We start from the raw sequence: 16,318 nt of genomic DNA, 5'->3' as shown, positions 1-16,318 counted from the left end.
TACTATAAGAAATAAGACTGAAGGGTTCTCATTAACGCCACAGTGTAAATGACAGAGTAACTCTGAAAATATTCAAAATGAAGAAAATATACCAGCAGTAATTCACAAGACCATACAAAACATAGAACCAAAATAGCAGTCAAAATCAGAGGAACCTAATGAGATAGTTTTTAAAAGCCCAGAAAAAATTCTTAAATAGTTCCAAACATTTTTGGTCACCAATGGCTGAGCTCGGGCTCTTTTACCCTCGGCTCGCTATTGAGTATTAGATTTTTATTTAAATGCTTCGAAAATATAATTTCAAAGACTAACTTTGAATTACTACAAGAAAATCAAGTACGTGTTGATAGTGAATGCTTTCCTAAAATTCCACTGATTCCTTTATCTTTTCCACTCGCCTTAAGCCTGCACTACTAACTTTGGATGCGATTTTTTATATTGCTGGAACTAAAAGGTTTTGCTCTTGCATTCCTTACTGAAGTACTCTACTAGAGATTGGATTTAACGATCTTTTAAATCAGTGACATTAAAGGCTGTGATAAATCTCCTCACTGAGGTAATTCCAACAGAAATTCCAACCGCAACGTTCATCAGTATGTATTGATTTAAAAATCACACAAACAACTTATATTTTTGTCTGTCGCAGAGTTGCTGGTAACGCAGCGGGGAACTGTACACAAAAATAAAGATGATTATTTCTGAAGGTATTATGAGCAACCACAAATCAATAGATATAAGGCGTGTATATTAAACAGGATCTATTATTGAAAGACAAAATATATTTAGAAAAAGATATTGAATGAACTGCCACGATAATATCATCTCATGCTTGTTAACAGCGTCTTTCCTTTTGGCTCGACCAACACAAGACGAAACATATATTTTTGGACGCAATGATGGTGGCCAAGTGGAGGCGGCCGGCCAACCATCTGATACCATTAATTCGGAAGACCCACAATTCCTAGGCTCCTTTATCTCCGACAAATAAGGAACTAAGACGAATAAAGAAGGAACGAGGGGCATGGGAGGGCGAGAAGGGGAGTTATCAGGGACAGAGGAGAGGGGAGGGAGTTCAAGAAATAATGAATGGGTGAAAGTACAGGAAACGAGACGCGTAGACATCTGGAGATATAACCTCGTGCAGCTGTAGTATGGCGGAGTCATGTTGCACTGCGATAGGCAATCTACGAGCAGTGATGGCGGGGAGATTTGTGCCGTCCTTCAAGGGGAGGCCGGGAAAGAAAACCATTACAAGTGATTGGGATCCATAGAGAAAAACTTGTTGTGAAGATGATGAAGGAAAAAAGCTGCAACAAACAAAGGAAAATAACTACTTTTATCGGAATAACTCAAGGGACATTGAAGGGATGACGGGGAAGAGTATGAAATGACATCCTATATAAAATTATAGCAGAATCAATAAGAAAGGAGTGAACAGGCGGCTACCAGAGAACTATAATACAGTGTAAAATAATTCAACAGCCTCTCCTTAAAATAAATGAACTTTTACCAAACCAAGGGTAAAAAGATTAGAGGAGAAAAAACCAAATTCACCAATATCAAACATTTTTGTGATTTAAATAGCATTGGTATTAATAATGAAGACGAGCAACAATAAAACGTACCACTTCAAACATCAATTAAAGAAACGTCTATTCTCGCAGCCAGTTTCTCGCTTTTCCTTTGTTTTCTCTCTCTCTCTCTCTCCAAACCAAGTTTTGACAGGGTGATATGATTACTCCTCCCGCCGACATATATTGACTTATAAAAGCTTAAGACTTGACTGAAGCTCCGCCAAATTCCGGTGCACAAACTCTCCCAACATCCTTTCGAATCTCAAAACCTACTGAACTCGTGGTACATAAGCGTGTGAGATACTTCATCAATACAGCAGAGGAGACTTGAAAAAACGCGTTGCTTTTGATTACACAAATATACGAAAATCACTGGAAGTCAAGCACAATAAAACGAAATACTAAGTAATGAACTTCACAAGAAATGTTTTCTTTCATGTTCACTTGGACGAAACAAAAGTTCAGCTTACACACTAGATTAACCTGGAGTCTGAACATCATGCTTGCATGCACAGGGAGTGAAAGAAAGTGTTAAAAAAAAGCATTTAAGTGAATCACGCGGTGGTTCCTACTTTTTTTGGCTTCCGGTTCGAGGTCTTCCAAATTTATACTAAGAATAAGTCAAATAGCTAGGTTAGAGTGGCCAAAAAGTCGCATTCTGCCAAACAAATTGAGGACTCATTGCCGTTGTATGAACCCTTTGTCATTCAAAGTAAGATCACTTAACAGAGATAAAGATATTTCAGTTCCACACGTGACTTGAAACAATTTCACTCTCCGTTTCTTTATTTAAGTTACTTCTCTTTCATTCATTCACAAATCTATCTCTCTCTCTCTCTCTCTCTCTCTCTCTCTCTCTCTCTCTCTCTCGCCCTCTCTCTCTCTCTCTGGATGGTAACATCACCCTCTAAAAATAGACATTTGTAACAAAGAAACAAAGTAAAAAATGCAATAGACCAGAGAAAAGCATCAGAAGTATCCGACTAAGTTCCACGGAATCCACTTCGTGGCATCTGAATAAGTATTTCACAGCATTGAGAAAACACTTGCGCAATTTGTTGTCGTACTTTAGGCTTAAACGAATTTGTCCCCCGTAAGCTCCATTCATTTCTGTGGCCATATAACACGCTTAGGTCGGATATTTTGACACAAGGAAGTCCGTCTGCCTCCTTTGCATCCTACAGGACATATATATGATGCCCGGCGATTTACGAGACGCCCCGACACGTACTTATTCACAGGGTATTAAGAACCGAGATAAAATTGCGGGGTTTAGGGTTGCTGACGGTCGGTGTAATTTCCATAGACCTGGTCTCCTTGGGTAAACCCCATCGTCTTATTATAGCTTTCGCTACGAAAAGGGAAAGATTTATAATTAAAGGCTTCGTGAGGGAATAAGGTACAGTCTGTCTGTCTGTCCATTTGCGTTAGCGAAATATATATACACACGTGTGTGTGTGTTGGATCTGGAGGCTTTGTAGTAACAAGCGTTTAAAAAAAATGAAAAGAATTTGAGAAGTTAACAGGGCGTTGTGGCTATTACATTTACATATGTATCTGGTAAAAATCACCAGTGGATTCTACACACACACACACACACACACACACACACACACACACACTATATATATATATATATAATATATATATATATATATATATATATATATATATATATATATTAATATTTGTGATCTATGTGTTTAATGTCGCTAACGCAAATGGAACAGAAAGCTACAATACTAGCAGGAGGTTTGTTCAGTTATTTTCTCTTACTATGTGCTTCTCTTCCTCTCTACATCCGAAATGGTGCATTCATTTCATACAACGAGGAGAGAGCCTTTGTTTCGTCTCACACAAGCTAAGCTGAGCCTATTAAAATCACCTTACAGCAATTCATGACAATTTATCTGGTCATGAGACGAATTGTGAAATGAAGAAACAAACTGCTATATTAATTACGGTGCTGCATCGTATATGGAGTTGAAGAAATAATAACTGTAATTGATGAATGTGGCTTGGTTGTAGCAAATAAATAAGATGAACGAATGAATGCTTAACACAGATCGGGCCGGAAGCCAGTACTAAGATTTACTTGATCATTCAATCGGCGTCTGACGGAGAAACACAACAGTTTCCTGCACCTTTATGACACAGGATAATTTATATCTGCGATATTAAACGTAACCCATTTACAATTTGCAGGAGATTTTAAACATAGCATATATATAATTGGAAAAAAAATTCTAGTTCTCATTACTATCAATTTAAATTGGACGAGAGGGGTTCATATCTCTACGGATTTCTGATACCAAAATTGGAGAATAATACCGAGAAATCGAATCTTACTAGCACGAGTGTCTAGGACTAATAAAAGATGATTACTCCTTCATGGTGAGGCAAGTCTTATTATTAAGTACATAAAACCGACATAAGCGTGAAATACCTGTAATCGTACTCTCTTTAGCAAGGAAAAAATGAGCTCTCAAAGTTTGTTCACTTACAAAGGTTGAACAGAAGACGAATAAATTATCATCAATTTTATTTCTAATGTATGTATGAATATATATATATAATATATATATATATATATATATATATATATATATATACACATCTATATATACATCTATATATATAAGTAATATGTGAATATAACAGTATCTTTCCAAGTCAACACGATAAAAAATAATTGGTTAAGCATTACTTTGGTGGCAATTAAATTAGAAGTTTCAAAAAAGGCATAAGACTAACATCCTTACTGAGATGGTGAGGGTTTCATATCAGGCCAGGAAAAGGACCCATCTTTAGCCAGAAATCGTGAGTAGAATTAGTTTATATATATATATATATATATATATATATATATATATATATATCTATATCTATATATATTACATATATACGTATATACCTATATAAATATATATATATGTATATATATATATATATATATATATATATATATATACATATATATATATATATATATATATATGATATATATATATATATATTTATATATATAAATTTTAAACACATGATATATATATATATATATATAAATATATATATATATATATATATATATGGTATATGTATATATATATATCTATATATATATATATATATATATATATAAATAAAGGTTTTTGCCACGAAGGAAAAAAATGAAAAAGCGAGATAGCCAAGCACTTTCGGTCTAGTGCGACCCTTTACTCAGGCACAACTAAGTGATCAAGTTATTCATATATATATATATATATATATATATATATATATTATATACATATGTATATATATATATATATTATTATATAAATATGTTATATATACGTGTGTATATATATATATATATATATATATATATATATATATATATATTATGAAATCACAAAAGTAAGCACGTGATTTTGTTTACCAGTAAAAGCCACAGGGAAAATTAAAAAAAAAGAAAAGACAGAGTGCCAAGTACTTGCGTGTATTTAACACATCTTCGGGCACTTTGTGCCCCGAAGATGTGTTAAATACATGAAAGTACTTGGCACTCTGTCTTTTCTTTTTAAAAATTTTCCCTGTGGCTTTTGCTGATATATATATATATATATATATATATATATATATATATATATATATATATATATAATTTAAACACACACATATACTACATACTACATACATACATCATCATTAACATACAAATACAAAATATATATACATACTTTATACATAATGTATAAAATTTAATTATTTATCCGTGTTCCAGACATTCACTTGAGGTCAAGTCGTGAAATAAAAATCAGTGATATACATACATAAGGAGAGTTGCAAAAAGATTAAACTAAGGCATCAACCTGAACCTTCTAGTTAAAAGTGCATCAAATCTCAGTGGAATCAAAGATAAACTCGTAATTCCCATCACTGAGCAAATAATCCACTGTATATTCCGGATTCCCAAGGGTCCTATCCCATCACAAGTCCATATCTGACGCCCTTCCTGGTCCTTCTGATTTCTGAATCTCCTTCGACATTGCTTACAAACAATTAAAGACAATAAAGACAAAATCCAGAAGTGCATAATAATAAGAAGCCTTTATTTGGGAAAAACTCTCTATCGCGAGAGTATATACAGTGTTCTATATAAGAGGTCCACAATAATAACAAATGTTGCGAGATCGCGTATAATTTAAAAACTCTTTAGAAAAAGCTTTCGAACCCTTCCCTGGTTCATCTTCAGTCCAAATGAATCATGGGAAGTGTTCGAAAGCTTTTTGTAAAGGGTTTTTAAATTATACACGATCTCGCAATATTTTCCACTATTGTGGACCTCTTAAAACAATCTCGCAACATTTTTGATTATAGAGGACCTCTTGAAACAATAAGAAGCCTCTTAGCAACAGCTAAATGTAGCATCATCGAGCCTGCTCCCTTGAATCCATAAGGCGCATTAAGAAGTTGTAGCTCACTTCACACAGTCTATTTATAAAAAGTCGCAGGGGCTAATGAGCGCCGTGACTCAGTGCGCGACATCAACATCACTTGACAAACATCATAAATTCTACAGAATCGTCTGCGATGATCTGCCGCCTTATTCAAATGCGCACGAAACGTGAAATTCATCCTCAGACTTACTTATCCTTCTTCTGTTCGTCTCCAGCAACAAATTGGATGCAGGGGCAGATATCTCAGCCTTTTTCTCCACCAGCCCTAAAACCAGGGTTACGGTCTGCCTGGCCGCTAGACTGTCTGCCTAAACTTAGGCCTGCCTATTCAGCCATCAAAAAGCTCATTTCCAACTCCCTCGCCAAGCAGCGATTGATCACTTGATCAGGCATTGATCCCGCCGGCCGAGGAGCCCCTAAATTACAAAAGGCCACAAATTGGTCAACCTGGGCCTATAAACCAACCCCACCCGCTCCACCCCAATCGAGGAAGATAATAGCAACATAGAGAGAGATCAATCAGGCTTGCTTATTTCACGACCACTTATCTCGAAAGGTTTCTTCCGTGCCATCGGCCCGTGGAGGAATCCTACCCGGAGGCTGTCCATCCGTAATTATCGTTAGTATGATGCTTTATAATGAATAACAAGGTATAATGAGATCGTAGCAGCAAGAACAAACAAAGCCTCATTAATTCTCAAGGCCACATGAAAAGACGCCTGATTTCAATAGTCTATTCTCGCACCTTTAATTATGATAGCACATTGTGATTATAAGTCCATCGCCGTAGCGGAAAGACGACCAATACAATCAGATACTTCCTGCCATTGGTGGGTATTCATTCACCAGGTTTCTTTTTATTAGAATAGGTTAAAGAGTAGTCAGTGTAATATATATATATATATCTATATATATATATATATATATATATATATATATATATATATATATAAACTATACATGCATACATAAATGAAGTGGGAAATCCCGACTCAACTCCCGAACAGGAATTCTAACACATTCCAGACAGCTCAGTATCACAACTATTTTTGAAGTTCACCTTTCCTTGTTTTCAAATTCCCCTTATACAAAAAAAAATTCTCAACGATATAGCTTTACTGAGAGAGAGAGAGAGAGAGAGAGAGAGAGAGAGAGAGAGAGAGAGAGAGAAAATCCCCTTGTCATCTTATGTTTTGCTGATATGAGATCTCCATGTTATGATTTGAAGGCATCGTACAAGCGTAACTAATGAGAGGATATCGCGAATGCATGGAATAATGATGAAGGAATGAATGAATAATTGAATGATTAAAGAGAGAGAACGAGAGAGAGAGATGAGATTGAGAGAGAAGATTTCTTTTCTTTCTTAGAGCAACACCCTGAAGAAGACATTAACAAAATTACATGAACATAATCATGCACTCCGTTTCCCAGCAACTTTGCACTGAACAAATTATGACTTTTGTCGATGCAAAATACCACACTTTTCCTGCCATTCTCTACCACAGAGATCTCCTTAAGAGCATCGCACCTGCAAATGAGGGGACTCCTCCCAAGAAGGCCACAAATTCCTGTGATCCGTAAAATAACGCAATTTCGACAATCGTTTAAGATTACAATCTTACGCAGTGTGATGATTTTATCTCGCCCAGATCAGACGCCAGGGGGGATGGATGCTTTGACTCTAACCTTTCTTCTTCTTCTCTTACTCCGTCGGAGGACATGAAAGGGTCCTGAGCCTTTCTTTGGGGAACACAGCAGTGATTTGCGTGTAGAGGTGGGCCAACAAAAGACACACCAGAAATACCAAATATGGATGTTAGGGATTTTGCTCGTACTTCCCTTTTTCGAGGAAAGTGAAGTGTGGCTTCAACAGAGCAACGAATCAGAGAAGCGTTTCGTAGCCACTTTACGGAATATCGATGTCAAACGCTTCACGTGGCTTGTGATTTAGGATACCTTTAAAAGGAAGGGCAACGCCAAGCCTTCCTGCACAACGAAATGATAAGAAAACAGCCACAAACTGAACGCCCCAAGATAGACAGAAAAAGTGAGACGGGCAGGAATTCAGCTATTCTACTGTCACAACCTGCATGTATGAATGAACGTGGAATTATCCTTGCGTTGCACATTTATTTTTTTCTCTCTTAAACCAGGACTAGCTCTTGAGACGTGCGAAGTGAAGATGAATAAAATAGTCAAACGGGATCGTCAATCTGACGTTTACAATTCGTCTATCGCTAAAATCATGAAATTATTTACTCCTTTTTTAGGTTGAAAAGTCATAAAGGTTCAACGTCACTTGAGCCAGTCACGATTTCGGGGAAGCAAAGAATAATACATCGTTGGAGGTGAGAGCTTATGGATGAGCGTACGCGCCTCTCATCCTGGCGAACGACCCCTGTATACCAGTCGACAGAGATGAGATGGGAAACTGGTAACGAGCATAAGAGACAGAGAGAGAGAGAGAGAGAGAGAGAGAGAGAGAGAGAGAGAGAGAGAGAGAGAGATGCAAATTGGCTAAAATTATCCTAAAATAAAATAAAAAATATGAAAGAGACATTAGGAAATTTATCAGGAGTTCAGAAAATGTCGAACTTTAACAGTTAAGTAACCAATGAATGCATAACACACACCCCAAACAAACGAAGAAAAAAAAATCAAAGTTGACTATAAGCATCATGTACTTATCCAATTTCCACATAATGAGGGAGGTGTGCTTGTCATACGATGGTCTTCCGGGTATTAAATTGCAACGAAAACATCAGCACTTGACTTTTCATTCCATTTGCCGGAACATTTGCATCCCCCAAGTGTTGACATGTGCATTTTTCTGATGATATTTAAACTCAGTAAAAGTATACTGAATTTGAGCTGGTTGCTCAAGAGGGAAGCTTGGCTTAAAATTAGTGGAAGGAAGAATTTTGAGAGAGAGAGAGAGAGAGAGAGAGAGAGAGAGAGAGAGAGAGAGAGAGAGAGAGAGAGAGAGAGAGAGAGTCTGACTGTTCTCTAGCACGCCAACATTAGTGATGCATAAAGCTGCCTGCATAACTCGAGTGCAAAGCAAAACGAAAAAGTGAGTTCCCGAAGTCAAAGGTCCTTATGAAGACGAAAAACACAGAAGTATTTCTAATATAAAAAAAATAAGTTCTAATGAAAAATAAGCAAATACAAAAGATCCCCCTCCACAAAAATATAAATTAAAAAATCAGAAATTGTTTTATATTTATTGTTATCAATATTACAGTCTCTTCGTTAATTATTTAATTGTACGGAATCTATAAGCTCGACTCCCAATAAAGGCATGGGCTAATTAGCAGATTCTATTAACTCTCGTAAGATGACATCAGCAATAAAGCCAACCTCATCAATCAGCCTCCGGGAGAGATGAGATGAGGGCAACTGGGGCACTGAAAGCTTGGAGCCAACTCCATAGACGCACTTTTAAGAAAGCAGGACTTTCGCATCAAAGACTATCGTGTAAGCAATGAAACCGTATGACTTTTAGGAGCTAAAGCTTGAATTTAAGTAACGAAAAATAATACACAGAAATATCTATAGATCATTTCTCTCTATATATACAATGGCGTTTATGTTGGTTACGGAAGTAGCTACGACTTCGAGTGTAATTATAAAAAAAAAGGGCGACATAAAAAAAATCTGAAAACGTCAAAATCACAATATGAAACGACCAGTTTATTTAAAAAAATTCAAAGTAGCAGTGTAAACAATACTGTCAAACCTACAAATATCAAATCAAAACTCTTGAATTTCTTCAAAGAATTATCAAGAAAATGAAGCTAATAATATAAATCCCACATACAGCTCTGCAACGACCGTCCTGAAAATATTTCTGAATCATTTACATGATTTTTGAGAAAGTCGTCTCGCAAAGCCCTCAAAAACGAACATCGTTTGAGCATCACAAAATCTCGCCAAAGCCACAGAAGTGATTCTGCTTTGGGTGCAGCTCGATCAACAAAATCAAGATTCAGATCGAACACGTTTACTCAAGGATTGAATTTGTTTACTTTCGCATGTCTTTATGGCACGCCCCATTTAAGAGAGAGACGATCCTCGTTAATAAGGCCGCTCAGTTATGGCTGCAAGCTCTGCGTCTGTTTCCGATCTGAGTTTATTCAAAATGGATGCCAGTCTGAGTAATCTCCGAGATGACTGACTGTTGTAACACATACAAATGAGTCAGTTTTCCTTTTTATAATTTTCACTTTCACCTTCGCTCTCTTTTCATTCCAAAAGTGACTGACTTTATTTGACTCTTGTCCAGAAAAACGTTTTTACATTAAATTGTTACTCCTACCATCTTTGAAAAACTAGGACTTCACTCACTAATACCTGTAGTAAATGTTACCAAAATGCTCCCTTTCACTATTTGTCCATTTCTTTTGCTTCTCTCTCATTCCATTCATGATTGAATCAGACTTTTTCTATCTATATATATTCCTCTCATACCATATTCTCCTTGTTCGCTTGACGGCCAATCAAAATATTCATCGAGTAAGACTTTTTTTTTTTTTTTTTTTTTCTCCTGTGGCTCCGTTCACACTTGAACTTTACAAGAGTCTGTCTTCCATCAAATTCCACTCTCTCATCATCCCGACTTCCTAAATAACTGATTAGCATCAACCATTAGCCATGAATCTCATCTGAAGTGCTAAACACCGACGTCTGTCTCACTTTTTTGACACCAAATGCTAGTGGTCTTCGCATACCTATTCGGGCAAATGGTAGGGCACTTGAACAACCGACTCGTTTAGCAAGCTTCTTACGAGCATTTCATTGGGATCAACCAGGCAAGTTGATGGACCAATTTTCCTTTCATCTTCCTCTCTCACTTTAATACCAGATGATTATGTCAAATCATCTAGCCACTCATCACAGTGTAAAGGTTACGTCAAGCAAAAAGTACAACATAGTTTTTTTTGGGTTCGTTTTGTTGTCGTTCTTTACTATACCGCGTGAATGATCGTCGTTTCTCTTGCGTCTCTTTCCGTTGTTGTTAGCGAGTCTAAACTACTTTTTCCCTGGTGGTCTTTTTTTATCTATTAGCTTTGTTACCAATTCATTTTATGCATATTCGTGCTATAATTTCCCGATACAGTATACAAATAAATACACACATAATATATATATATATATATATATATATATATATATATATATATAGCATATAATATATATATATATATATATATATATATATATATATATATAGCAAAGTTACTCCTGATACAACTATATACTACTTGTATGTTGGTATTTTTTGTAACTTTTATTTCACTTTTGAAGGAGGGAGAGAATGTACTCTCCGAAAGATTAAAAAAACTATCAATTTTTCCAATTCTTAGTGGGCTTCCTACAACATAACATATATATTTAATATATACTAATACTATTATATATAATATATGCTAACCATCTATATTGTATAATATATATATATATAGATATATAGTATGTATACTATACTAATATCTAATATATAGTATACTGATAATTAATAGCTATATATATATATATGGTTAGCAAAAAATCTCACTAATAATTCTAAAAATCTCGAAAATATCCTCTCTCCTTCAGTTATATTACGCAAAAAAATATATGAAGATATAAAAAACCTAGTACAGATAAATAGCACTTATAGAGAGAACTGTGGAGAGGCGCCTGCGGCAGCATCTTGCTTACTCAGACCAACATCAGAAGACTGGTAAGTACCTGCGCTTACTAATCGACACTTAACACTTGCAACTGGTATTATGGCTTCTCATAATTGAAGATTTCTGGGAAATCATAATCACTGCTGGCAATTAAAAAATAAAAAGCTTTACAGCTAATAACATGAAAGGAGTGAAAATCCTTGAAACGCAACGAAAATGCAATGATGGGACTCTCAATAGTTGAAATGCTTTCCAAGATGCAACAGAAAACGTCGATGTTTATTGGGCTGACTTGCACAAAAAGAGACAGAGAGCAGCAACTCCCAGCATTTACTCGAATGCATGAGAAGTGAAAATTAATTTTCACTTTCTCCTTCGTCTTTTGTTGACTGTTGCTTCAATAAAGTTTTGAACAAGAGACATCACGAATGTTTTGAGATGAAGTCAAACAAATGAAACTTTCGTAAGCTGACACGAAAGTTATCGATAGTAAACTTGTGACCGGTTTTCTTAGTCTTGTAAAGTGTTTAAATAATTATTCTCAATCTCTCGCTTATTATTTCTTTCATTTTGAATTTCTTTTTCACTAGAAATTTCCCTCTCTCCTCTCTCTCTTTCATACACAGTCTCCTTAATTCATTTCATCAATGCGGAAGAGCAAATTAGGATTCCTAAGCAACCAGAGAGAAAGTAATTACACGTTTATTATAGCAAAACTTTGGGATGCTAAGTCCATATTACACTACAGAACAAATGCCTTTCATCCTAACAATCCACTTTCTTATTATTGTATGCTCACTTTACCACCACTAAATAACATATTTTTAATTCTTAAACTTTAATGCTGTTCTGTAGCTGCATTCAAGTCCCAATCGCCTTTCTGATATATTGTTGTTTTGTCCGTGAGTAATTACTTGTTTGCTTATCAATTTTATACTTATTCATGAATGTCTTCACGATTTCCTCTTTTTCCACATGAAAGGATTCCTTTCTACATAAGTTTGTTTTCCAAGGCAATTACCTTTATGAATATTCTATATGAATATCTGTCCCCTTTTTGTTAGTCAGAAAAATATATTTTTTTCTTTTCAGCGTTAGATTCTCAGAAAATTAAGTCTTGCTCATAAATGTACCCTCACCCTTTAGCGAAAAGCTATCCAAAAGGAAATATTTCAAAGCCAGTCAATACCCAAATACACTTGTAATCATACTGATATCTGAAATATGAAATACTGAAACGTTCCCATCAACGAATCACCCTGTGACCTGGCGTGCTGACTTTTAGCTCTGTTTTACTTACCAAGAAATGAAAGAAGTTCCCATTTTACTCTCTAGACCCTTCGACACGTCCAAAGGGCGCCTTTTAAGGGCTGTCTGTCTTAAAAAGGCCTTGGATGAGAGAGGACCGGCCGGCGCGACGTTACAAAAGCACGACACAAGAAAGCCACTTTCCAGGGAGACCGACGCACACCGGCAGCGGGACACAAGCACGCTCACGAGTGTCCACCACCCACTACTGCCGTGCGCACACTGACTCTGACGACGGACTCCGGGTCTGGGACTCGACTCGAGGCCGTACCGCTGCTGCCCCTGCTCTTACTACCCTCCTGACCTCTATAGTTACCCAGTACTGCAATATATTTGAATTTCTTTCATTTCTTTCCTCACATTCAGGATACCCATGAAATACTAACCCCTTTTCATGAAAGAAATGGGTTGCGACCGAAATTTCTTTTAGTTCAAGGGTGCTTTATTTCAGGCCCGCTTTCTGCAGATCTCTTCAGGGGGACAGAGGGGAATTGTCCCAAGATTGAATAAACCTTAATTCTAAGACTCCCAATACGTCGTAAGTACCAGTAAGAAATACTGGTGAACGCTAATGAACATCCCAAGAAGGAGGCAGGCCGGTGGAAATTGGAATCTAACTTAGATTTCTAGTTCGAATAATACATTCTTATCATTGTCTTTCTTACATACTTATATCAACAATAACCTTCCTTATATTGCCAGTTTTACGAAAGGAATTAGAAGTGCCGTTATAAGAATAAGGTGAGTAAGGTCTATGGTGCACTGAACGGGAAGGATAGTTCTTCAAAATTCCGATACGAGAACTTGATATTGAGAAAGCAGGGCTGCAATTTTGTGAGAAAAGAAAGGCTTAGCTAAACTAGTTAGCCTAATCAAGATGAGGATTCAAAATGCATTGCATCGTGATTTTAGTTTTCCAAGAAATGCTAAAAGGAGAAACTCATTTCTAACTGTTTTTAAAATATTTTTGTTTGTTACTCATTCTCAGCAATTTCTTAACAAGCCAAGAAAACCGTATAACCGTCGTCGGGCTCTGACTTCGAGCATAGGTCTACGTAAGCTAAAAGCACTACTGTTCAGTGCAAGATATATTCTTCCGTTTTGGTTCAGTGGAGAGAGAGAGAGAGAGAGAGAGAGAGAGAGAGAGATGTATGTGATTTAAGTATAGGTTTATTTTTCGTAAGGTTACATAATGTATGTGATTTAAGTATAGGTTTATTTTTCGTAAGGTTGCATAATGTATGTGTTAAGTATATGTTTATTTTTCGTGACTATTGTTGGGCTGACGGACTATAACTTTGAGCCTTGCTCTCCTTTTGTTGACATTCGGGTATTGTGAATGCAAGATCGGACAATAACATATGATTTAGAAATAAAGGAAAACTAAGCCTTGCTGAAAATCTTGTAAGCTTTTCGACTGGCGTTATCTTCCAAATGGCTGGGGAATGTTATATAATTTAACAACGGTCATACGAAAAATGCATAATTCTTCAGTTAAGTAATAGTTGAAAATAGAGCCGAGGTCTAGTCCTATAAACATACTTGAAGACAATAGATCGCTGTCATTTTTCTATCATTGTCTCAACCTCCCTCTTTCTTATCATTCGTTTATTATTGCCTTGTCTTTCGCTCTCAATGTCTGCATTTCTTCGTCTCTCTCAAAGCATTCGTTTGTTACTCTCTACCGTGGCCTTCCCTAGCCCGTTTTCTCCAAGATCCTAATCTTCGTTTTCTCCATCCTGTCCGAAGCTAGTACGCGAACATACTATAGTCATGTCATGACCACCTATCAATAAATGACAATTATTCGATACCACGTAAGCTGAAAATGAGTATGGTTTTAGCTGCCTTGATCAAACCTGAGAGACAGGCAGACAAGCGGAGAGGTAAATAATCAGAACGTAAGAACAAATTCTACATAGTGACCTCATAAGTTGGAGCACAAAAAAGCTATGATACCTGTTAGCTTTAATTCAATCATTTTCGCGAGCTTGAGAGTGATCTAAATCTTAGACAGAGTCAAATAGGTTGAACTGGCATCAGTCTTGGGTTTTCCGAATCTCCGTATAGCCACAATCAAATCGCGGCACTCAAGAACTTAATTAGAGGACCAACCTGCTCTTGAGCCACCAGAGGGGATTCACTTACGCTGCACTTTCCGACTTCGGGATAAAGACCACAGTTCGAATAATATTTTCTTTATTCTATTGAGGACCGCCTTCACACGTAACCTTTCATTAGATAGACCCAAAAGGAAAGAGAAGAAATGGAGCAGGGACGACATCCCAATCTTGACTAGAGCAGTAAGCACTGCCATATGGGGCAAAAATAACCCCAAGGGTGACCCTCGTGTCCTCCAGCTTGAACTGCGACCTTGATCTCATATAAGATGAAAGAAGCCAACACAAGCTCTTGGATGATGTCCTGTATTCAATGATGTTTCTTTTCTTAGCCAAACCTTGTATAATAGTCCAAATGGACAGAGCAAATAGACTGTAAGGATGCTGCATGTCCACTTTCACTTTGCACTTGCAAACACAACAGAATGTTTAAAAACTGTATAAAAGTGTTCCTTATTACCTAATTAAGCCTATCCTTTGCAGCTTTAGTTCAACAAAAAAGAAAATCAACTCATCTGACACAGTTTTCAGTCGTGCTAAACAATGTAAGAGGATTTTATAACGTCAGTACTCATGTTTACAAGTCGCAGAGAAGCCAATGTTGTCTAACTCTTTCCCACCTTAACATAAAAATGACAATATTATTTGTTTTGTTCTGTTTTAATTCAAGCCAAGCCGCTTGAAGCAAACTTTGCTCGAAGTCTTGTCCTCCGTGAACCCTGCTATAGCAGTCAGCTGGTCAAGCGAAGTTTCATTGGAAAATTTTTCTAATATTTCTTAGGGATGCATTAGAAAGACATTTTAGTACTTAATACCAAAGTATAATTCTTGAACGCTGCAGAAGCTTTAGGCGTATATGAGACTCGTTACACCAATACAAAAACAGATTAAAATGAGTATGTTTCTGAATGCTTGGAATATAGATATAACTAGAGACAGACAGACAAAGACATGAATAAGCAAGTATTCCCATCACCAAAAACTGCCTATAGCATATTTTTTTCTTTTATCTGAGATGCCCATTTTTAGCCTTGCCTAATCTTCATATCTGTCTAACGATGAAACGGAACTGGTTGTTTGGTTAACTGGTTATAAGAATTTCTTTGTCTCCATTAGGTAAAATCTGCCAATTTTTTAGGGAAGGAAACAGATCATAAACTTATTATTCTCAACTTGCTCACTTTGCACGAAAGAAA

The 16,318-nt window shown here is 36.4% G+C and overlaps 1 protein-coding gene across 7 annotated transcripts in view; it reads right to left on the bottom strand.

Annotated features, from left to right (window-relative positions):
• The window catches only part of LOC135216681 (papilin-like), a 382,576-nt gene extending 369,327 nt beyond the window's left edge, over positions 1-13,249 (bottom strand). For all 7 annotated transcript variants that reach the window (XM_064252077.1, XM_064252084.1, XM_064252080.1 and 4 more), the window contains exon 1: positions 12,995-13,249. In XM_064252077.1, the coding sequence (XP_064108147.1) occupies positions 12,995-13,017 (23 nt within the window). In that variant the 5' untranslated portion in view covers positions 13,018-13,249. The remainder of the gene's footprint in view (positions 1-12,994) is intronic.
• Positions 13,250-16,318: the final 3,069 nt, after the last annotated feature.

This window comes from Macrobrachium nipponense, chromosome 6 (assembly GCF_015104395.2).
Source record: "Macrobrachium nipponense isolate FS-2020 chromosome 6, ASM1510439v2, whole genome shotgun sequence".
In the NCBI taxonomy this organism is placed as follows: Eukaryota; Metazoa; Arthropoda; class Malacostraca; order Decapoda; family Palaemonidae; genus Macrobrachium; species Macrobrachium nipponense.
This window is presented reverse-complemented; position numbering and strand designations above follow the sequence as displayed.